The 22,623-nt window shown below is 43.6% G+C and overlaps 1 protein-coding gene across 5 annotated transcripts; it reads left to right on the top strand.

Moving 5' to 3' along the window:
* The first annotated feature begins 1,404 nt into the window (after positions 1-1,404).
* Positions 1,405-22,014, top strand: LOC144072915 (uncharacterized). 5 transcript variants are annotated; one of them, XM_077598312.1, is made up of 14 exons: positions 1,405-1,638; positions 6,739-7,542; positions 9,670-13,354; positions 14,769-15,084; positions 15,259-15,435; positions 16,027-16,121; positions 16,207-16,280; positions 16,774-16,819; positions 16,898-16,938; positions 17,013-17,083; positions 17,173-17,348; positions 19,024-19,118; positions 19,215-19,389; positions 20,490-22,014. In XM_077598312.1, exons 2-13 carry the CDS (start codon positions 6,916-6,918, stop codon positions 19,371-19,373), a joined length of 5,562 nt encoding a protein of 1,853 aa, XP_077454438.1. In that variant the 5' UTR covers positions 1,405-1,638; positions 6,739-6,915; the 3' UTR covers positions 19,374-19,389; positions 20,490-22,014. The 5 variants fall into 5 exon arrangements, 4 of the variants coding, with proteins under 4 accessions (XP_077454438.1, XP_077454437.1, XP_077454440.1 ...); XM_077598311.1 differs by having other exon boundaries at positions 6,736-7,542; XM_077598313.1 differs by lacking the exon at positions 1,405-1,638 and adding an exon at positions 5,361-6,447.
* The last annotated feature ends 609 nt before the right edge of the window (positions 22,015-22,623 follow it).

The raw sequence follows: 22,623 nt of genomic DNA, 5'->3' as shown, positions 1-22,623 counted from the left end.
GAGACCAAGATACCGTAATTTCAAACATTATATACCGCCATCAAGGTGATTGATAATCTTCACTACTCAAACAAGGAAGAAACAATTCATCTTTTAAGAGGGAATATATTTTTTAAAGTTAAATAACGTGGTTGCCTATGTGTGCACATCCTTTTACTGTTTACATTAATGTGACAAAATGTTTTAAAATGATCTTTTTTATATAAAAAATATATTATTTGAACTTGTGTGTAGACTTTACATACACTGTACATTGTTAAAAGCTATACAAAAATGAAAAATGTTGTTTTCAGATGTTATAATCCGTGAGTAATTTGGACATTGTTGTTTCATGAATGTTTTCAATTCAGAGTACTGTAACCGAATGGGTAGCGAGCACTTAAGGTAGGAGGAAATGACTGAAGATAAAGCATAAAAAAATGTTGCTCCAGGGCCTCCTGAAGCGTTAGTTAATCCTCTATGCAAAGCTTGATTACCAACCAGGCCAAGCAGGGAAAGTTGCCCCAGAAACCAGAGCTCCGAGTCGGCATCTTTTGCCATCCTCAAATTAATACATGTCCTGCCACAAGAGCACAATATCATCATCAGTTATAGGAGCTGACCGAGAATGTCCTAGATTTTCCGCTAAGGGAATTGGGGAGGCTTTGGGCTCTGATTACCTACTTTTATGATTATAAACGATAATTGTATTGTAGATCTCAGAATGAGTAACTTTAAAAAAAGGTTCAAAATAGCTGTTGGACCTGGAATAACAGTTTTTTTGTGTCAAGTTGTCCCCCAATGTTATGAAATTTAAAAAAATATAAGGTTAGGTTGCCATTTGCCCGCTGTAAAATTAAAATGTGGCCCTTCGAGCTCAAAGGTTTGCCCACTCAAAACATGACATTATTTTTTAAAAACGTTCTGGGGTCCTGTGTGGCTTCTGCATGTTCTCCCTGGGCCTGCGTGGGTTTTATTTGGGTACTCCGGTTTCCTCCCACATTAAAAAAACATGCAGGGTAGGTTCTAAATTGCCCCTAGGTATGAATGTGAGCGTTAATTGGCAGACCAATTCAGGGTGTCCCACGGCTGGGATAGGCTCCAGCACCCCCCGCGACCCTTGTAAGCGGTCCAAAAAATACAATGAAATGGAAAAAAACCTCCCTCCCCCTTGTCATGCTTCTGTGTGTGTTCACTGCTCCCCCTTCCTCATTCCTCCCCCGCACAGAAATCCACGGCGAAGACGCGTTCAAAGACCGTGGAACACTACACTACTCATCTGACTGGCGGGAAACGACGTAACTTTTTCAGGCGGAGATTTGACTCCGAAAAAAAAGATACAAAAGCCTGCTATTGGACGAAGTGGCATACCAAGTGCGCCACCTAGAGGCGAACCGGAAACTATCTACTGTATGATTATGAAAACACTCCCGCCAAGGTAGTGACGCTCGCTCCATAGGAACTCTTTTTGCTCTAACCTTTTTTACTCGTCGAATCCACGGTCACGCCACGTCATTCACCCCGACGGGAGGGGGGAGTTGCCACACGAGTGGGCGGAGGTAGCGGAACGCAACCGAGCGGGCAGAGGCGGGAAAAGCACCGTACAGCAACACCTTAACCTCCCACGGATTCCACGCAGTTTGCTCCGGGCTTCGCAAGGTAAGTAGCCTGCGTGGCTTTTATTCCACATTGTCACGGCTACGCGTCGTGGGGCCTGTTAGCGCCACGCAGCATCGCGAGTGTGCACTTTGCGCTAATTTTATCCCTTGTTGCCGAGTGTCCTGCGTTTCCACGCTGTTGTTTCCACTGGAAAGCACGTAAACAAGGTGGCGCATTTTAGCACCCACTTCCGTGTGTGTACGTTGACGATAAAACTACACGTGTGTGTTGTGCTAGTGTGCCAGTCAGGCTTGTGTTGGGATTTTTTTGCGTGGACGCTCTCTCCGGTGACACTGACAGGATCGTTCGGTAACACCCCCGCTGCCCACGGTGGAAGGAGCTCGAGTGGAAATGTCAGCGAGCCTACGCAGCTGCCATCTGGGTACACAGTGTACGACTGACATACCAAGGATACGCCAATATGTTGGAAGACACAGAAAATAAGTATTGGAACTTCCACTACTTAAAAAAAACATCAGTAATAACCTCATGAAATTGCAATATTATTTCGGAATATTTAGGATTTTACTCATCAAAAATCAATTTTCTTTCCTCAAGAAGATTTTTACTACTCTGTCATATAGATTATCTGTGCGTATCAGTCACGAAAGTCAGGACAGTGAACGTCTACATCAGGGGTATTGAACCTATGGCTCGGGGGCCATATGTGGCTCTTTCCATGGGTGCATTTGGCTCTCCACTAACCTGTGAGGTAAAATATGGAAATCACTGGTGAGAGAGCTGAGTCCCGAAGGCACTATTAGTGGTGTTGACACTACCCCTACCACCACTTTAATCATAAAAGAGACTTTGTGTACTTGAAAAGTGGTGAAATGACAAAAAAATCACACTTTCATATATTATCATTTTCAATTCTGAGAATGGCTCAAGAAATAACATTAGAAAATATGAATTGTTTATGGCTCTCTCTGTCAGAGAGGTTCCCCACCCCTGTTCTACATCATCAGGCGGCCCAATTGGTGTTTTGGGAATTTCCATTCAGTGCAATCGCAAAAGCTTATTCTGAAACTTTGGAGTTTGGGTACAAAATGACATTCATACCTCAAGGCGCGGGCAGCTCGGCGGATGAGTGGTTTGTGCGTTGGCCTCACAGTGGGGGACCAGGGTTCAAATCCAGGTCGGTCCACCTGTGTGGAGTTTGGATGTTCTCCCTGGGCCTGTGTGGATTTTCTCCGGGTATCCCAGTTTCCTCCAACATTACAAAGACATGCATGGTAGCCTGATTGGACACTCTAAATTTCCCCTAGGTATGAGTGTGGGTATGAATGGCTCTTTGTCTCCTTCTGCCCTGTGATTGGCTGGCCACCAATTCAGGGTGTCCCCAGCCTCTAGCCCGAACTCAGCTGGGATAGGCTCCAGCACGACCCTAGTGAGGATAAAGCGTTTCAGAAAATGAGATGAGATCTCACGGCGCATCCCAGATTCTATGTTTTTTTCCCATTCACTTTACCACAACAGTGCAATTTGCTAAAAAATCAAAAATCTAATTACTGTCCATTCAATGGAAATCCTGCCGTAGTTACATACGGGTCAGTAAGAACACTATGCTATAGCTGTTACATTAATGTAGATTTATAGTACCATTGACCTTCTGGTTATGGGAAAAGTGCATTTGAGACCAATAATTAACCACCAGAGGTACATTAACATAGCTAATGTAGCTTGCCACTGGGTTGGCTCATTTAAAGGTTCTGCTTTTTGTACACTTGACTTTTACAACTATGGGAAAATACCGGCCTCATTTGGACTCTGGAGAAAGCGCGGATTGTTACCTACCAAAGCACAGTGTGTTTTGTTTTGGTTTTATAATGACATACATTATATCACAGTCAAGCCCAAATTTATATTCAATTTCAAACCTCCAGCCCCTTTTTTTGAAAAAGCAAGGAGAGCACTGGCTTGTGTGGCATGCTTAAAATATTGCATACAAATTGTGTTTTTGCCGTTCTGGACAACACCTGTTAAAATTATACAAAAGCACACATAATTATGTTACCAAGATACCACAAAGACATTAATTGCAGTAACAGCGTGCCAGATTGGCAAGAGCAATAATTTTCAGGTGTACAATTACAAATGACACCACTTCCACTGTCACGTTGTGCCTGTACAAAAGAAACTCATTGAATAGGTATGTAACACAAATGTGATACTTGGGACGACAGCAAAGCATGCAAGGAAACACATCCTCTTCAGATTCCTTCATGCTCTGATGACACACAAACAACAAATCCCATAATGCACTGAAACAGCTGCCTGACCAAACAATCCGCTCCTTAAGATCATCTGTAGCTTTTGCTATAGTACTGTGCTCAAAAATGTGTAATTTGGGTTAGAAAAAGTTGCACAACTATAATACATATGTAATATATACTATAACTTTTAATATAATGTATACTAAGAGTAGTTTACGATTCTCAAGATGGAAGATATATATATCTTGCGTCCTGAAAATGAGTAAATTTCCTGAACATTAGTTTCTCTATTATCAATAAAGATGTTTATCTATTTTTTTATATTTAAATTCTTAAATTATTTATGGCTGGTTGAACATAACTCACTAAAATACAAAATCAAAAAGGTTACAACATCAAGGCAAAACAAAACAAGCTAAGGTTCATTATATTATATTTTATTACAAAATAAAAAGATATTTTAATTACTAAAATGAATAGTAAATCATTGCCCTGAGCTCTAAATGCTGCACTTATGCAGAAATGTCGGAATTTGTGTGACAAAACTTGTATGTCACACACACCCAGTGTTTAATTGGCCTGGAGTCTAAATAGGGAAAAGTAGTCTTAATTGGTTTATTAGGTTTGTTTTATTTGGTTACGTCATCATACATACAGTTGGCACATTTACTAATTAGACCTAAAATTAGCCACATGCGGTATGGAAATGTGCTTGTCAACCAACGTTTTTATTTTTCGTGTGAATGTGTTGGTGACGCGCCTGAAGCTTTTCAACACAGCATCTTGACATCCAGCTGAGCATTCACACCGCTGCTGTTGTCAGGCAGATGCTCACCGTTATTGATGATTATAACGCCGCCGCTATAGGGTGCCGGAAAAAAAGCGTTGGGGGCCATTATCATGATTTAATCGTCGCCTCGGCACTGCCGAGGAGCCCGAGCTCACTCTGTGTGTCAGGGCCACCCATCATACTGTCAAGGGAAATAGCTGCCGTTCTAATGTTGGTATAATTTAAAATTATATTTGGCCGGAATTGTCTGGAGTGCGTGAAATACTATTAATATGCAAAATGGATTTCACTTCAATTGTAGCACTTGACGTATAGGAGAGGGAAAAGTACAGTATCTGTGGGCCGCTATTTATGAATTCATCTGCGGTGAACCACCACTGATTGACCCCTTTCACACTATCAAACCGTTGAAAAATATGTTTTTTTGTTTTGTTTTAGATGGTTTAACAGGGGTTGTATGCTAAGTGAAAATTATGGCAACTTAATCACATTCGCAATGTTTTCCTCGTAATACCAAATAACTGAAGTCTCGTTAGCTGCTTGACAATTTCTAGTGTGAAATTAAGAGATAGACTATACATAAAATTTGAATGCATTTTATGTCACAGTCAACTATTTTCTTTCCCTAATGATATCCTAAAATGTGATTAAGTGGTACCAAAATGTTTGGTGTTCACTTTGCATGGTTTCAACCATAAATACAGTTTAGTATGCATTTTACATAAATATGGCTTCTGGGATAATTTTCTCTATGAGCATTTGGAGTGGATCTCTATTCCACACTAATGCTCTACTGCTCTATGAAAAATATGAGAAGGTCATTGATGAAGATGTGCAACAGTTTAAAACATTGTTTTAATTTCACAGCAGGGTATGGCAGTGGAAATACTTTCCAAAGGTCTTACATAACGTCTCTTACTGGAAGTGATGTTGATTTGAGCTCCTCTGTCTGATTTGAACGGATGGTGTAAAGGGATGTGTATGAGTGGGGGTAAATAAAAAAACATTATCTTGATTCCTCTCAAGACGCTAAAGTGGATGTCATAAGAGACAGAGGTTTGTTTTTATTGTCAAATGAATGTCTCGCTTGTTGTGAGTGCGTAGGAATGAAGGATGGTTGAAGGTTTTACCATTTACCAAGCAGGGGTCCAAATCTAGGGTGAACCAAGAAGACTGAGTTTGTTTTGGTGGGGAGAATATGTTTTTAGGGTGTGTTACTAGCTGTAATGTCATATTAGACGTCCATTTACAATGGGGTCAATGAAAAGCTCGCTTGACTCAGAGGAAGCATTGGGAGGAGAAAGAATTTGCACTCCTTTCCAAAAATAAGTTTCCCCCCGTTTCCCGACGCGGTGTTACCATGACTGAGGGGGGAAAAGAGGGGGTGAGTGGAGCACTGTGAATGGAGGGATTTAGGTTAAAAAAAGAGGAAAAGAATGAAGTGTAGGAGGGAATATGGTTGTGATTAACAGGAATATAACATTTGAGTTGACCATTCAGCTGTGTGGTCTACTGAGAGCAACAGAGAGAGAGTGAGAGGGAGAGTGAGGGAGAGAAAGAGTAAGAGCGTGAGGGGAGGGGGCTAATAGAGAATGCATGCAAAAGCTTACTGCCAAAAATGAGACGGGGAGTTTTTCGGAGAGAAAAGAAAGTACAGCCCATTGCCGGGAAGGGTAGAAGGAGTAGCTGAGAACAGAAGGCACTAAGATGGCGCCGAGAGGGGGTAGTGCACTGTAAATTTGGGATTTGAGTCAACGAGGTGTCTGATATTACAGCACACCAACGTGAAAGTTTTCTGGTGCCGTAAGTCTACCGTTCTTTCATTTTCTTTCACTAATGTGACAAAGTCTGGCTTCCAGTCAGTCGAGTGCAGGCATTCTGGGAATCGGCCGTGTTGATTAGTCCCTGGGGTCTTCGGTGTGATGAGATCATCTCTGTGGACATACACTGTAGCGCCTCTTTGCAGCTGCCCTTTTGGAAGGGGATTTTCCTCCCTGGTTCCGTGCTGCTGATGTCGCTGCTGCTGCTCAGCATCTGTGCTCACTGAAGTGACTAATCACTGGATTTGATCTTCCTCTTTCTTTTTCTCAGCAGGCATTCTCTCAAGCCCAAAGGAGAAGATCTCTATTTGCTGGGAGAACAAGACCAACTAAGTTTATCATTTATTATTATTATTATTATTTACAAACCATCACCTCCATCTGCAGGAGAACTCATTAGAGGTCTTGTGGGAACTATCCAGACTTCTTCTCTGTCCCCCTGACTTCTCTGATGGACCAGAGAATGAAGGGGGCCACCCCACGAATGACAGACTCAACTCTAGATTCTTCTCCCCAAACCGAGGACTTTGGTCTGGACCAAGAGAAAAGAAAGCGTGTGGGTACGGAGGATACGGACGTGGGAAAGAAGGAGGACAAGCGAGCGAAGAAGAGGGAAGGGGACAAGGGGGCGGTGCTGGAGTTGCTCATTGAGGGGCGTTGTGGGGGCTCCGGGCAGCAGCAGCTTCAGATATGTGGCAGAGAGACCAGCTCTCCTGACGGGAACGTGCGTCTACGCATCGGAGTGCAGGCCAAGCGCACCAAAAAGCCACCCAAGATTCTGGAGAGCTACGTCTGCAAACCCACCATCAGAACTTATCAGAGGCAGCCGAGCCGAGGAGGGGTGGTGCCCACCAGAACTGCCGCCGACCCTGGTGACACGAACAGGGAAAACCGCTCGGGCTCAGATGGCGTCAAGACTGCCTTTAAACAAACGGCATCTGCCACTTTGCCGTCATTATCGGCAACATCAGCAGCAGCGGCGGCGGTGACGGCGGCGCAGCCTTTAACACCAGCAAATGCTACACTTTCCACCGTAGCCTCAGTCATATCCAATACAGGGACCAAGTCTGCCAAACAGGTGAGCTGAGTTTCTTTCAATGCTTAAACAAAGTGTGAGCAAAATCTTTACTGTTGAAGAAATGCTAATCTGCGCTGCAAACTGTTGCTTACTAAGACACTCAACTTCATGGGACACATACATTAATGTCTTCACTCAGGGCTGAGAAACGGCTCTTATAACTGCACCATAAGAGGCAGGGCAATAAACTGTTGTCGCTAGCGAAAAACAATGAGCACTAACTCAGTAGTAAATCTCAGTAAAGCTAATGGGAGCCACAGAAACAGGTGATAATTCACTTTAAATTCTTCTCTATGAGTGACGCCTGCTTGTGCTCAAGCGCACATGTGACTAGCCTGTCAGCTGGTGGTATTAAAACTATTATTGTGTATGAATGCTGAGAAACAAGCATCAAAACAACTGCCTCCTATTTTAAAGGAAAGTGAAATTCTTGCATCATTTCTCAACGAGATTAAAGCAAGGAACAAAATGTGCACCTTGTTTCGAAGAGTTATATAATTCATTTTAGACTAGGATTAAGGATGGACAAATTCTATGCATAGATACAGTACATCTCTTTTTCAATTATTTTAATTCATTGTTGATTAATGATATCCTCACTTTTGTATCCAAATGGAGTACACTACTGAGGTACTTGGGCTCACTTTTGTGTGGTCTAAAGAAGAACATGGTGTCATCAAAGACCTACATTCACACTAATTGATAGACCTTCCTATGTTCCACTTTGTGCACAAATTCAGGTTACGTCACTGACGTAGGAACGGAACTCTGGTCGGCGTAAAGTAAAGCCTCTGTCTAATGTGTGACATCTCAGCTTATCTTTTCAGTGTTCAATCTCCATAAATGGATACCTCGATAGTTACCTGAAGCTGGTTTAAAAAGTGAGGTGACCTTTATTTTTGTTACATTATTTCGTATGTGTTTAAAATGGCTTAATGTCTTTTTTCAAGCCGATTTGATTGGTCATATTTGCTTGCCATACATCCTTGTTAATATGTGTCTGGCTGGATTGAATTTGAATTTTTATTGTTAAGAGTTCAAATGTGGCTTTTGATTGGACGTTGAATGCGTGTGTCAGTGGGCGCATATATTATGACCTCACGTGACCCTTGGTGAGTGAGTATTTAGTAAGTATAATGTAGGCGGGTGCTTGGATTATAAACTGTGGTGTCCCATTATACCTTAACCAATTTAAAATGTCCTCATTTGCTGAGCAGTTTGAGTTAGAAAAGCGATTGCAATCAACTATTCACACACACACACACACACACACACACACACACACACACTCATACGCATGAAAACAATAAAGAAAAAAAGATTCAATGCAAGGTTACTTTTAATGAACTATATACGGCAGAGTAGCTGTGCATTGTTTTTTGTTGATGTTGCTAACCACCAGGTTTATTCACTACACTTAGCTGCATGATAATCATAAGGTCATATGAGCAATTGTCTCAATCCTTATAAGCAAGCAGCACATTTAACTAAACGGGGCCTATAAATAGGACAGTGGCACAGCAACCACTTGGCCATTACAGGCATTGGTCCGTCAGTCCTTCTGACGATGGCCCGAGGGAAAGCTTATTGCTTTAGCTGCACAAACGCCACTCAAGCTGCTGCCTACCAAAATTACAGGACAAGTACAAAATGTCAGGCCTCCTCATCTGTATTAGTGGCAATTTATAGTGACCAATAGGCAGCACTCTCTTGCTGGCCAACACTCTATATCAGTCCCTCTCTTCTATTTTTACATCCCTGCGTTTCTCTACCTGCTCTCATTTATCTTTCACTCCCTTTCTGCTCCCACTCTGTCTCTTCTGTTGTCTTTCCTTTCTGTGTCATCCCCCCCTCCATTCCTGTTTCAGTCACCTCGCTCCCTGTGCCCTCCTTTCTCTGCCTGATTGAGTTACTTTGTGCTCAGTCTGGACTTTAATGGGCGGACAAAAACAAAAGCATTTCTGTTATTGTTTTCTGCACACAACCGATGCGAGTTAGACGGTTGTCAACAGCAGTCATAGTGTATCGCAGCGGTCCCAAAGCTTTTTCTTGTCACGGACCAGTGGTTGGGGACCGCTGGTGTTGATCGATGCACTGTATGTAAAATGACCTATTTATACTTTTCAGGTTACCCTCAAACTGGCCGGTAACACAGACGTGACTTCCGCCGGTTCTTCGGAGAGAGGGAAGAAAGAGAAGAGCTCAGGCATCCTGGAGCAGCCACTCACTGCAGTGCTCAAACCATGCTCGGCCACTGCACACCAGGAATCTAACCCCTCTAGGACGTGCACCGAAACACTGCCAGAGAAACACAATGGTGTGGTCCAAACCAAAAAACCGAAGAGACTTTCGAATGGAAGATGCTCTGAAGACAAACTTGGAGATAATCCAACAATCAAGACTGCAAAACACAGCAGCCCTTCTTTGTCTGTGGACACCGCACCTCCAAGTTCTTCAAAAACCGAGTTTTGCTTGGTGCAAAACAGAAACTCCCTGTCAGTTACCACTAAATCAAAACCCTTGCCAACTCTCGATATGTCTACTGCTCAGTCACAAGTTCCGGATGCCTCCCTAAGGCACTCAAATGACAAAAAGCGAGATAAAGAACGCAAGGTAAAGAAAGACAAACACAAAGAGAGAAAGGCAAACGCAGATGGGTTGGAATCTAAGAGAGTTAAAAAGGATGCGTTAAAAAAGAAGAAAAAGGACAAAGTAAAAGATGGCAAATCGCGAGAGGGTAAAGATCATAAATGTAGTGATGTACTGAGGACTGGAGAAAAAGCTGAGAAAAACAAGATCAGCCTAGAGAAATACAGAAAAGAGGACCCAAACTTAGACAACATGGGTAAATTGGATAAATCATATAAAGTAGTAGACAAAGGGGCAAGCATGAGAGATATCAAACACACTGAGTTACAGGTAACAACTCCTGACAGCAGTCGGACAAAAGAGAATGACATTGTCAAACATTCAATAGTGCCGCCCAAGCATTCATCGTCATCATCTTCTGCCTTGGCCTCTCTTTCAGTGTCGTCTTCTTGCCAAGACCAGGACAGCAGACCGCTCAAAAAACGGAAAGCTCGAAGGCCTAGTTGGACAAAGTTAGTTCACCGTGCTCAGAGGGTGGAAAACCAAGAAGTAGATTCTCAACAGAGTTTCCTTCAGAAGATGTCTACTCACTCCAGTCCACCTTGCTCCCCAAACTCCTCCACAACCAAGCAATTGTCCCCGAGTCACAGTCCCATATCGGATGATAAACCGTCTGTATTCAAAAGCTCTCCGATCCCAGCTCGAAGAAGAGGCCGTCCCAAATCCCACCGCATGATCTATAGTGACCCCCCTCTAAGGCTTTCACCTGAGGAGGTCGCATTTCTGGAGTGTGACGGTGTTCTGAATACCCCAACGCTGGACTTGACCCAGAAGAAGCGTGGCCGGCCTCGCAAACAACCCTCCACTGACAACCCGTCGCAAACAGGCGTCACAGAAAAGAATAGAGATCTTCCTCCTCCTCCTGAAAAGGGAAACAGGCAGCTAAAAATGAGGAGGTTGATCAATGAGATGAAGAAAAGGAAGAAGAAAAGACTTAACAAGGTAATGACGCCTGGCAATGCGGCGAAGGAGAGCAAGATTGTTAAAGGTATCGAGGATGCCCCGAGAACATTCAAGTTGATGGAACCTTCGACAGTGCCAACGCTGTCTGACTTGTCCTCCTCCTTTGGGACCAAGCTGGGCCCTCAAATCAATGTTAGCAAGAGAGGAACCATCTACATGGGCAAAAGACGAGGGCGCAAGCCGAAATCCCAAACGACTCATTTGAAACCCCATAATTACAGCCAGCCATCTTTGTTTAGCCAGCCCACTGAAACATCTCTCTTCATGTCCAACCAGTCCCAGCCTCCAGTTGCCCACCCATTTCCATCGCCATCCCTTACCCACTCCAGCGGGGCCCAGAGCCCATACAGTGAAGGAAGCGTCACAGAACCAACATCTACTCTGCGTTTTCCTCCCCCTTTTTCTCTTCCTTCGCCGTCGTCTTCCTGCACCTCACCCCGTCCCCCGTCCTCCTCCTCCCTATCTCCCTTTGTGAAGAAAAGTTGTCCATGCCAGGGTAGGCACCACTTCCCCTTTCACCAGTCGTCATGTAGACTTTCCTCCTCCTCTTCTGCACCGCTACATCCCACACCCGGTTCCCCTGGCCACCTTAAAGATGCCACCCCTTCACCCAGAAGTGAATCACACAGCGAAGAGACGTTGCCCAGCGATAGTGGCATCGGAACGGATAACAACAGTGTCTGCGAACGAGCGGAATCAAGGGGGCCTAGAGGCATGCTCGCGCTACGTCAAGGGTCTATGGGTTTTCTTGGGGGTCGGAACCTGTCCTCTCTCGCAGACCCTCTTATGACTAGACATAAAAATCCAGTCGATAATTCCGTTTCTGCTGAGCGACACCGGCATAGGCACAGACGGCGGGATTACAACCGCCCATCTTCCTGTGCTTGCCTTTGCCCCTGTCCTGGACATAACAAGTGCACTCATTCAGACTATTTTCCTTGCCTTGGTCACAACATGTTGAAGAGACAGAAAACCAAACACAAAAAGAAACACCAGCAACTGCTCATGCAGGATCCAGAGTTTCTGTCTGAACTGGAAGAACTTATCGGACAATTCAGTGAAGTCCATATTGGTCGGCGAGGCTGGGCCAGAACAGAGCTGGGCCAGGGTTTTGATGGAGCCAGGCGCCATCACTCCTCACATTCTCACCGTTCTAACATCTTCAGGATCAATCTTAATGGCTTTTATTCACCTCACCCACCATCTTATGCCGCTAATCCTTCCTTCCCCCCTCAACCTTTCTACACGTGTCAGACATTGCATTGCAACAGAAAACCGGAACGGAGACAGTGTGGCTGCTCATCTAAGTATCAGGAGACCATCGACAACATGGGCTTCTACAGCCCCTACACACCAGCCACAACGCTTTACCACCACCTTCCTGGGTCATACCCACTTCCCTCTGCTCACCAGTATGCCTCTCAACAGCCCCACCATGCCCACATCCTCCTGAACCCAGCAAGGTTTCATAGGCGTAGGAACAGGCTGCTGAGAGAGGGATCTCTTGGAGGGGAGATTGAAGGCAACGGAGGAGGCCCGAATTTGGGTTTGGCGTCGAGTCTCCCGTGTGACTGTGGTCATAAGCATAAACACAAACAGAGACACTGCGAACGCAACTCAGAAGGGAAGGGGACATTACAGGAGCATATAGAGAAGGATGATGTGGTGGTGAGAGAGACTTTCCCCCCTTCAAAGTCAAGGTATATATTGGGGCAAGGAGGAGGGCGAAAAAGCACAAGAGGAATTGGGGGGATGCTTTTCAAAGAATCGCCTTGGTTACGTCAGAATGCAAACAATTCATTTTCTGCCACAACATCATCTTTAGGAGAGAGAGCAAAACATGCATCCTTTTTCTCTGTCGGGTTGGGCTCTTCTCACCTGTCCTCATTTGGAGGGGGGTGGGGTGGCCTGGGACAAAGTTGGACCAAACTTCAGGGTGCGGGTTTGCCAAACACCCGCTGGGGATCTTTCGTTAGAAGGGCAGACCTGCCGATTCCCTCCGACCCAGAGGACGATGCCACAGAAGACATTCAGCACTCCCACCCAAGTGAGATGCCTCCGTCCCCAACACACACCAACCTTTTCACGTCAGTTGGCGTGGCAACAGCAGGGAGGAGCGGCTTGGCCAGTAGAAATCCAGGAATTGGAGACAGGTTATTGAGGAGAGATGAGCCAGCTTGGTCACAGAGAAGGGAAGCAGGTGAGATGCTTGTAATTTAATTATTCAGCACATTATCAGTTTTTGGTCAAACATTTGGAGATTTTTCTCCCAGAGACTATATAAACATAGCATGCATTTGTTGTCTTATTTCTTATTACACTAAATGCACAGTACTATTGATGGAAAATTTGGAAAAGTATCCATGCATATCCCAAGGCAACCATATGAGTGATAGAGCTTTGAATTAGTGTAATTTGAGTTGCTCTGTGATATAAATACAAAGATTGATATATTCCTGTGTTGTGTAACTGTAAAAAAAATGTGATGTTTAATTTTTTTTAAGATCACATAAAAGCCTGGTGCCCGATTGAGACAGGATCAGACTTGTCTTTTTATAGCCTCCTTCTGCGGCGCAGCGGATGTGTTTTACACGCACACACAACCACTCGGTTACTGCTTTCTGTTGGAATTTCTTATTTTTTTTGCCAAAGTGTTAAGGCTTCAGAGTCTTGATGAAAGCCAGCCAAAAAAATCTTCCTTGGGGCTGTAGCAAACCGCACAACGTTTGAGCCCAAGGCTACCCAGAGAGCACAGTCATTAGCTAACCACAAGATTGGCTATTTAAGGACGGGCCGTCAGCCGACAGGACCTATTTGACTTGGAGAGATTCAATAAGCAAAAAGTGGGACCATGTCAGAGGCTGTAGGAAAATAGCAAGAAAGAGGAAAGCTTAGCCATGCAGTGATTGATGAAGAATTAGCGAGCGATTGTGAAGTTCTCAGACGAGGCATGTGAGTGAAGCATGATTGGGAAATCTTATTTCTTATTTTTTAGGTTATGTGAACTTTGGTTGACTTTGACTGTCGGCGACGTAATGTCTGTAACCTCAAAACAGCATTTGGCGACGAGCAAGTCGTGTTTGCCTTATTGGTATAACTTTGGTCTGAATGCAGAATATCTTTACCCTAGTGCGTTGGTATCTCCTTTCTCCGTCCTTCTCATGATGATGAACTTTGTTTCCATGGTGATTGCTATTCTTTTGGATGAAACCGGAAGACCAGCTTTTTTTCTTTGGAGCCAAAATGTGAAAAAGGCAAATATGTTTTGATGCAGAACACAGACACTATGTATAAGCTAAGCAGAAACTATGGCGTTGTAGCCTCAATGGTGGACGGGCATCGCAAAGTCGAAACGTTGTAGGTAAAGGACATCGTAACTCGAGGACTCTCTGTATTAGCTAGATTGTGAGTGTATAAATCACTTTACCAGAAGTTAGGTGGGCTGAGAAAACGCTGTGACTCATCTAATCGGTGGTCCATCTGCATGAGTCAGCCTAGAATGGCCTCCCCTCACACCTCTTTCAGGCCTCATCACTGATCCACATCTGTCTCATTTCCTCCCCGCCGCTTATTATACCCCGCACCCCTCCCCTCTTCTTCCTTCTCTATTACAGTGACTGCAGCTTTACAAGGTGACCCAAGAAGCCGCGGGCAGCTCAAAGCTTTGCCAAAAACACACAGCACCGATGACAAAAACAAAAGAAGACCCGGTCGACCTAGGAAACGCCCTCTGCCCTCAACTTTGCCGCCTCCCGTGTCATCAGATGACATCCTGCGAGGATTCGGTCGTAATAATGGCGACGCCGGACAGAGGAAAGCCGGCGATGGAGCGGGTGTCTGCTCGGTGCAGCAGGTGATGGATTCTGAGCCGCAGGCCAAAAAGAAGCGAGGACGGAAAAGAAAATATGACACTTCGCCCTTTCACGAGAGGTAAACACTCCCCAATCCCAAATGATTTTCTCTCACAATTAAAACTCTCGTTGCTGTATAAGATACGCTCATATTAACCGGCCACATTTCAGCACTGTGTGCTAAACCAGTGCCTCTTCTTTCTCTTTTTTTCCTCCCTGTCGCTCTATCTCTCGCTTCATGCTTTCCCTTTAGTGTCGCCGAGGTCGAGCCGGGGCGTTGCGACACGCCTGTCGAATGTTTCGGCCCGTTGGCCGCCGAACAGCCTCCATCCCAATCGGCAACTGTCCAAAGAGACAAGAGCGAAGACGGTCCTCCCAGAAAGACCTATATGAGTGCAGGTCTTTACTCTGATGATTACAAAATGACAGAGTAAGTCCATTGCTGTTCTCTTTCTTGAAAAACGACATCTTTGAGATTTAGGTTTTAATGGGTAACAAATCATTTGGCGTTATTTTGGTTTCAAGTAGATAAAGTAACGGTAAATCTCAGCCTGACACCCTGATTGTAAGAGAGAGAAATGACAACGGTTTGGAAGTCGGACAAGTTTAGGCTCTTGATATTCGAACAAAGTATGTCACGGATAGTGTTCGTGAGGAAAAGTATGCCGCCACTCACGGAGTACATGGTAACCATCATTTTAAATATTCTTGGCTGTATATTTATAAATAAATAATTTGAAGTTTTTCAGTCTTGTTTTCCCCAAAACTACTATAACTGATTAATTATTCATTTAAACAAATTGTTATTTGTAGCTGTGCAATCCACTTTTACATTCAATACCACAAAAAGCCAATGATACATGGCATCTTTCACTAGCCAGACTGGTGTCTTCGCAATGTGGATTTATTTCATTATGGGGTCATCTTATTTATATTTTGTTAAATTCCAAATTATACAAGCCCGTTCGAGATTCAGCATTGCTTACATTTGATTCATTTTTTTTTCAACCTTTATTTTCAGCGCCCCTTACCAGTCGCAGGCCTTGTCTCGAGGGGGCACAGAGGACAAACCAAGCGAGCGGGAATACAGCCTTTTACCAGCACCCATCCACGTTGGTGAGTATGGAATATAAATGGACAAGAAAAGCAGGGTTCAAAGTCAGCGTGACCATTCATCCAATCCCGTGATTGTGCCTTACAGGAAAGTACTTGAGAATGAAGAGGATTCATTTCCAGTTACCCTATGATGTCATGTGGCTTTGGCAGCACAATCAGGTAAAACAAAGCTCAGGGCGCAAACAAGAACATTTACTTTTATGATGGTATCTGGAGGACGTTCTACATAGTAACCTAATTTTGTTTTTAGAGGACATTGATTATTATCAGCACGACAAACGTTAACCTAAAAAAAATTTACCCAGTGATTGCTTTCACACTTCTGGAATCTGGAAAGCTCTCCATACCGATCTGGCAGGCATCTCCGTATACCCCTTTGTAGTATTTAATGTTGCAATTATCTCAGTTGGGATGCACCTTGAATAACAAATTTTACCAGCCTAGCTGTGTGGTTTTAAAAGGATTATTCGATTGTTTTCCCCACTAATATTTAATGCACTTATTTAGCACTCTATTTGCATAGATTAGTGTACGTATGTATGACAACGGCATGTTCCAGCCATTTTATGTCTAAAATATATGCAAATTTGTCCTTAATTTGTCAGCGAAATTTCCCAGACCGCTTAAATTTGTACCTGTTATTTCCCAATAGCTTCAGAAGCAACCTGCCTTCCCCTTGAAGAGGAAGCGACACTACTGTGAGTTTTCTCTACGCACTGTATGTTTTCCGATCAATGTACTTAAATAGGTTTTCACTGTGATCTTTTCACACACAGGTCGACTGAAGGAGAGGACTTTCCCCTCTGAGCACACAGCGGTGGGAGACAATGCCAATTTGTTTTTTGGTGCAAAACATGCAAGCTTAACAAGTTTTGATTTTTCCTCACTCAGGAGGAGAGCTCGCCCGACTTGGCCAGCCTATTTCCTCACCTCAACATGGAGCCTTTGAGCAGAGATGAGCGGTACGCAAAACAAACAGCGATTTTTTTTTTAGCCAGCCCTCTGATGCCACGTTACTTAATCGGGGCTGATATGTTTCAATTTGGGTCAGGAACTTTGTGGTGACACATCGCGTGTTCTTGGTGAGGAACTGGGACTTGGTGAGGGAGCGACAAATCCGACTGAGGATGGAGGGAAGGCGAGAGGGGGACAGCGAGGCCGAAGAGAGGGACTGGCGTGTCGTGTGTGGGGACGGAGCCAGCGTGGATGATAGCCACTTCAAGTCAGGTCCATGAAGCAAATGTGTGTGTTAGTTTTTGTTTCTGTAGGTGTCCCACGTGCAATACACCATTCTTTACTGCATTTAGATATAAGTTAGCATGAGCATATAAATGCACAGTATTTTCACTTTTTCAGGGCCCCAACATAATGTTTAAAATTTTAAAGTCTGCCGCACTTTCTTACGTCAATATAGGAAGGAAAGGAATTTCCATTGGCATTCATTATAATTATTATTATAATTTATTTGTTTTGCTGCCGCTCACTACTCTGTCTTTACTTTGCAAGTGAATTCAGTGAGATAATATATGTTTAGAGCAGTGGCGGTCCGTGCATTTTCTCGTAGCACCTTCAACGAATCAATCCAACCCTCAAAAACTATTTTATGGCTATAAAACCTCTACTGCAGCTACAGCTGCGACACATAAAAAATAATCAATAAATCAATGCACAAAAATGGGGTAAAATCCACTTCCTAGCAGCAGTTCATGATTAAATACAAATACTGGAGCTTTTCAGACATTACAACCGGGCCAGGGGGTGATTTTCCCGGGAAAAGACAGCGATGAACGTCAATGGCGTACCGGCAAACATTGCCCGAAAATGGGGATTAGGATTAGGATTTCTGACCCTGGCAACTAATAATGGCTGAAATGTGATTGGTTAAATGCTTCAATATGAAAACACACATCTGGAAGCAGTGCAACCAGGGGGGAAAGCAATGAAAGGAAGCTAACAGACAATTTAGAATTATTTAATAAGTATTGATGGACAAAATATAATATATGATTCAGATATTTCTTAGGCCAGCAGAGAAGGCCTTGAAGGCCCGACGGCCCGCCACTGGTTTAGAGTACGTATTCTCACATTTGGCTCACACTCACACTGTTCCCCGCATTATTAATTTTCAAGACGTGAAAAAGACTTAGAGACATGATGTAATTTAAGTAGTGCTCTTCTCCTGAAAATTAATGTAGCAATTTCTCTAAGCCTTGTGTTTCTAATTTTGTAAAGCAAATCACATGTTGCATTTAATTTTTGAGTAAAGGAAGATAGATTGTTCTCTCTGTCATTGCAATTACCATTCTGTCTTGTTGCTCACAAAAACGTTTTTTTAAAAAGCCCAAGAAAAAACAACCACCTTTAAGAAAAAAAAATACATTTCACCATCCTACTAACTCCCTCATCATTCACTCCCTTACGCGGCCAATGGCAGCCAACGGGTTAACGAGCAAGCACGTCCAAAGTTTTTACTGGCACTGTACTTTAGGTATACAATAGGGTTTTAGTGTTGATCTGAATAGATGTGGCTGACTTTTTTTTGCTTTAAAAGCATGCTTGTGTGCTGCTCTCCCAGCCCACCATGCTTGTTGTTGGCTCTCTGCATCACGGGCTGCAGCGAACACTTAAGTGCTTTTCCAACCACAAAATGCTTATGCACACAGAAAACTCTTCCCATCTCTGTCATCCGCTGATTGTTGTCCAAGACTGCAATCATGTGCAAATACGGACCACAACTTTAGGTAGATCACTATGGTAGGATAGAGCAAATAGAGGGATGGAGCTTCTATGAATTAGGAATTAGGTTTGGACATTTTGCTTAGTGCGCTTTCCATCACAATTCTGTTCTTACTGGATCGCCTTCAGTCAAATAGCGCCCAACTTGTCTTCGTTCTCTTTCCAGATATACCAGTGGGGGTGGTGGAGGTGACGATTTCCAGCAGTGAACCCCACCCGGGAAGTCACGACACCCCCGGCTCGCTCGCTGCCAGCCCTGGTGTAAGTGCACGGACGATGGCAAAGTCGATGATGAATCCAATCTTTCAATTTGCATCCTTCAGTAGTCGTAGTTTATCTGAATGATGTTCATTGCAGCCCACAGAGAGCCAGAACAGAGAAGATGTAGACGAGGAGGAGGAGGAGGAAGAGGAGGAGGAGGAGGAGGCTGGCGAGCAAGACAAAGTGGGAGAAAGCAGCAGAGAACAGAGGAGAAAGCGGCTGAATGATTTACTTTTGACCCTACAGCATTCATAAGCTAACCCGCATAGAGGCAAGTGGAATGTGGGATACAATGGGAAATTTTCTAGTGTTTGTACAAAAGCGACAAGGCTTTCCTAAAGTTGCAGGGACCGAAAGAATCCATTATGAAACTTTTAAAAGATATATTACCCTGAAAAAAAGCAATCAATTCGGCTGTAGTGAGGGTATTGAAAAATAACTTTTTTTTTTCAAGCACATTAATCAATAAATCATTTAAGACAGGGGTGTCAAACTCACAATATTATGTGGCGGGCCAGATCTGGCCCCCATGCTGCTAGTTTGACATCTATCATTTAAGACTAGCGGCAAATGGAATAACGAAAGAGTAAAAAGTCTTGGCTATTTTATTGCTCATGCATCTTATTTTCATTCTGTCGGTTCTGGAAATGTTTAGGACTAGTGTTGGAAGATGTTTAAGATTGAAAAATATTTTGACTAGATCTCGGTCATTATGCGTCTTATTTAATCCACCCAATGCATATTGAAACGACAGCGGTACGAGTACCCGGTACAGTTTTTCTGACTTCCAATTCAATTGGATTTATGTTATTTGCCGATACCGATCCGTTTCTGATTTTAAACCATTAAGAATACTTAAAATCATAATGCAACGAGGTGCGGCCCGGTGGCGGGAGTGCTTAGCGCGTTGGCCTCACAGCTCTGGGGTCCTGGATTCAAGTCCAGGTCGGCCCACCTGTGTGAAGTTTGCATATTCTCCCCGGGTCTGTGTGGGTTTCCTCCGGATACTCCAGTTTCCTCCCACATTCCCAAGACATGCATGGTAGGCTGATTGGAAACTCTAAATTGCCCCTGAGTATGAGTGTGAATGGTTGTTCGTCTCCTGGTGCCCTCCGATTGGCTGGCCACCAATTCAGGGTGTCCCCCGCCTCTGGTGTGGAGACATCTGGGATTGGCTCCAGCATCCCCTGCGACCCTAATGAGGATAAAACGGTTCAGAAAATGAGATCAGAGAGATAATGCAACGATCATTCGCTGCCAGGCTCTCCCAGTCCAAACGGATTGAACGCTTAGCGTCGTCAATGACAGCCAATGAGTTGATGCGAAGGGCTGAAACATTGATTGATTGACAGCACCTCTTCTTCTGCCCAGGCGGGAGCACTCAAGAGTAAAAAGGACCAGGCGTGCCGCAGGACCCGCAGGCAGGTGCTGCTTTTCAATGGCAAAACAAAAAAACAACAACCACGCCAGGAGAATTTCAAACCGTGAGCAAGACATCACAGCGCGTGTGCTGACAAACGCCGAACCAAGCGCTCTGAAGGGCATCACACCAAGGATGAAACCATGGCAACACATCTTTTGTCCAGGATGAAAGAGGGAGAGGGAAAGGGAAAAAAAAGCGCGAGAACGCGAGCGAGGGGAGGATCGACAGAAACAGACCAGCTGAAATTAATTTGCACTAGTGCCCGAGCACGCTAAAGACACTAAAGAAGTATGTGTACGCCCCAGGAAAAAAAACAAGACTTTATTTGCTCCTTTTTGGGCAACTTTACGCAAACGGGGGAAGAGAACATACGTGTACGCCCTTGGTGGTCGTCGGACTACGGATTGAGGGCGCTAAATAGGTCTCGAATGAAGCTTCCAAAGTCACGTTGCACCTTTAGGAAAAAAGGGAGGAAGCGCGCCAGCTTAAAAGCACTTGTTTGGCTTTTCTTCACTTTACAAACCAGTGAATACAAAGACAAGGGGGGAGGGTTGTTAAGTGGATTCCTTTTGGTAATGATTAGAGGAATTTTGGCATCGATGCAAAAGAATTTCTGATAAGAAAAATGTTATTTTTTTGTGCGCAAAAGAAATCAGTGAACACTAAGGAATGTTCATTGTGAACTATTTTATTCAAGTATTGCTTCCTGGGAAGAAGGGAAGCTCAATTGTGTCTTTATGTATTTTAGACTGCCTTTGAGAATGTTTTCTTGACAATCAGAATGTCCCAGGGTGTTTAAAACAAAGAGAGAGAGAGAGAGAGTGAAAAAAAAGATGGCAAACATGGAATGCTAAGTGGAAGTGCCATGCTGTATTGTGTCCAAGCAATATCTCTTCTAATTAGGACTATTTAATACATTCGTCATGTTGTCTTATTTTTGTGTACAGGTTGTTCATTGATTGTTCTCATTTTACGGGCATTTGCGCCATTTTGGACAATACCTAGCATTTCATTTCATGTGCATAACAAAACTATAAGACTTATACAAAAAAAGTTTTTTATAGCTGACCAATACATTAGACAGTTCTCTTTAGACTATGATTGTATTCCCTTTTTTTTAATTTGTATTTTTTTAGACATGCATGTTTGTACTGATAAGTGAATTTTGATTTCTTGTGGCTTTTTTTTAAGTAACCATAAGCCAAGAAAGTGCAATTTTTTTGACTGTTTACATATCCTGCATATATATCCCCCTTACCTTTTTTTTAAAACAGTGCATTGCTGCAAGTGGATTATTATAAACTTTATAGCAAAGGTACACCTAAAAGAGTTATCTAGTTTGCATGACTTGTAACCTTTGCCTGCTGCCTCTAACGACGTGTAACTTTAAGAATTGTAGAAAGATAAGATTATTTTTGTTTTTGCTTATATCCAATAGTATAATTAAAAAAAACAACTTTTATGTCTACCAGCTCCAAACGTCAAGTGTTGGTTCATCTGAAACGGCATAACAGCGACATCTAGTGGTGTGTACCGACGTTGTTTAGGAAGTGTTTGTCCTCCATAATGACCCATAATGGAGGACGTGAGCGTGATTCCAAGGTGTGGGGGAGGGCTGCTGATCACTCCGGGGAATTATTCTCCTCTTTCGCCCTTCAAAAACAAGCATGGCCGCTATTTATAGCAGCGTTCCAAGGACATTTCAAAGGGTGTTGATGTGTTTTACAAGCGTCCTCTCTCTCTCGGTTAAAGGACTGCTTTAATGGGGGGTACAAGATACAATATCGACTTTTTATAGAGTGGAGGCAGGTCAATTTAGAAAGATGAGTAAAAACTGATCGACGGTAACGCTATTATTGTCGTGAAAGGAGGTCTGCGCATGCGTGCGAAACGACGGTCAACCTTCCAATGGCTGCAAACAAATCAGCAGTACACTAATTAGACATTGAATACGTACACCGATTTCATCAGGTAAAGTCGCTTAAATTGTGTATTTTATTTGTTCACATTACATTTTTACGTCGCCATTGGTATTCAAAAACGATATAGTGGGTGGGCATTCGCATTGTTTTTTTTGAGACC

This window comes from Stigmatopora argus, chromosome 4, assembly GCF_051989625.1.
Source record: "Stigmatopora argus isolate UIUO_Sarg chromosome 4, RoL_Sarg_1.0, whole genome shotgun sequence".
Classification (NCBI taxonomy): domain Eukaryota; kingdom Metazoa; phylum Chordata; class Actinopteri; order Syngnathiformes; family Syngnathidae; genus Stigmatopora; species Stigmatopora argus.
This window is presented reverse-complemented; position numbering and strand designations above follow the sequence as displayed.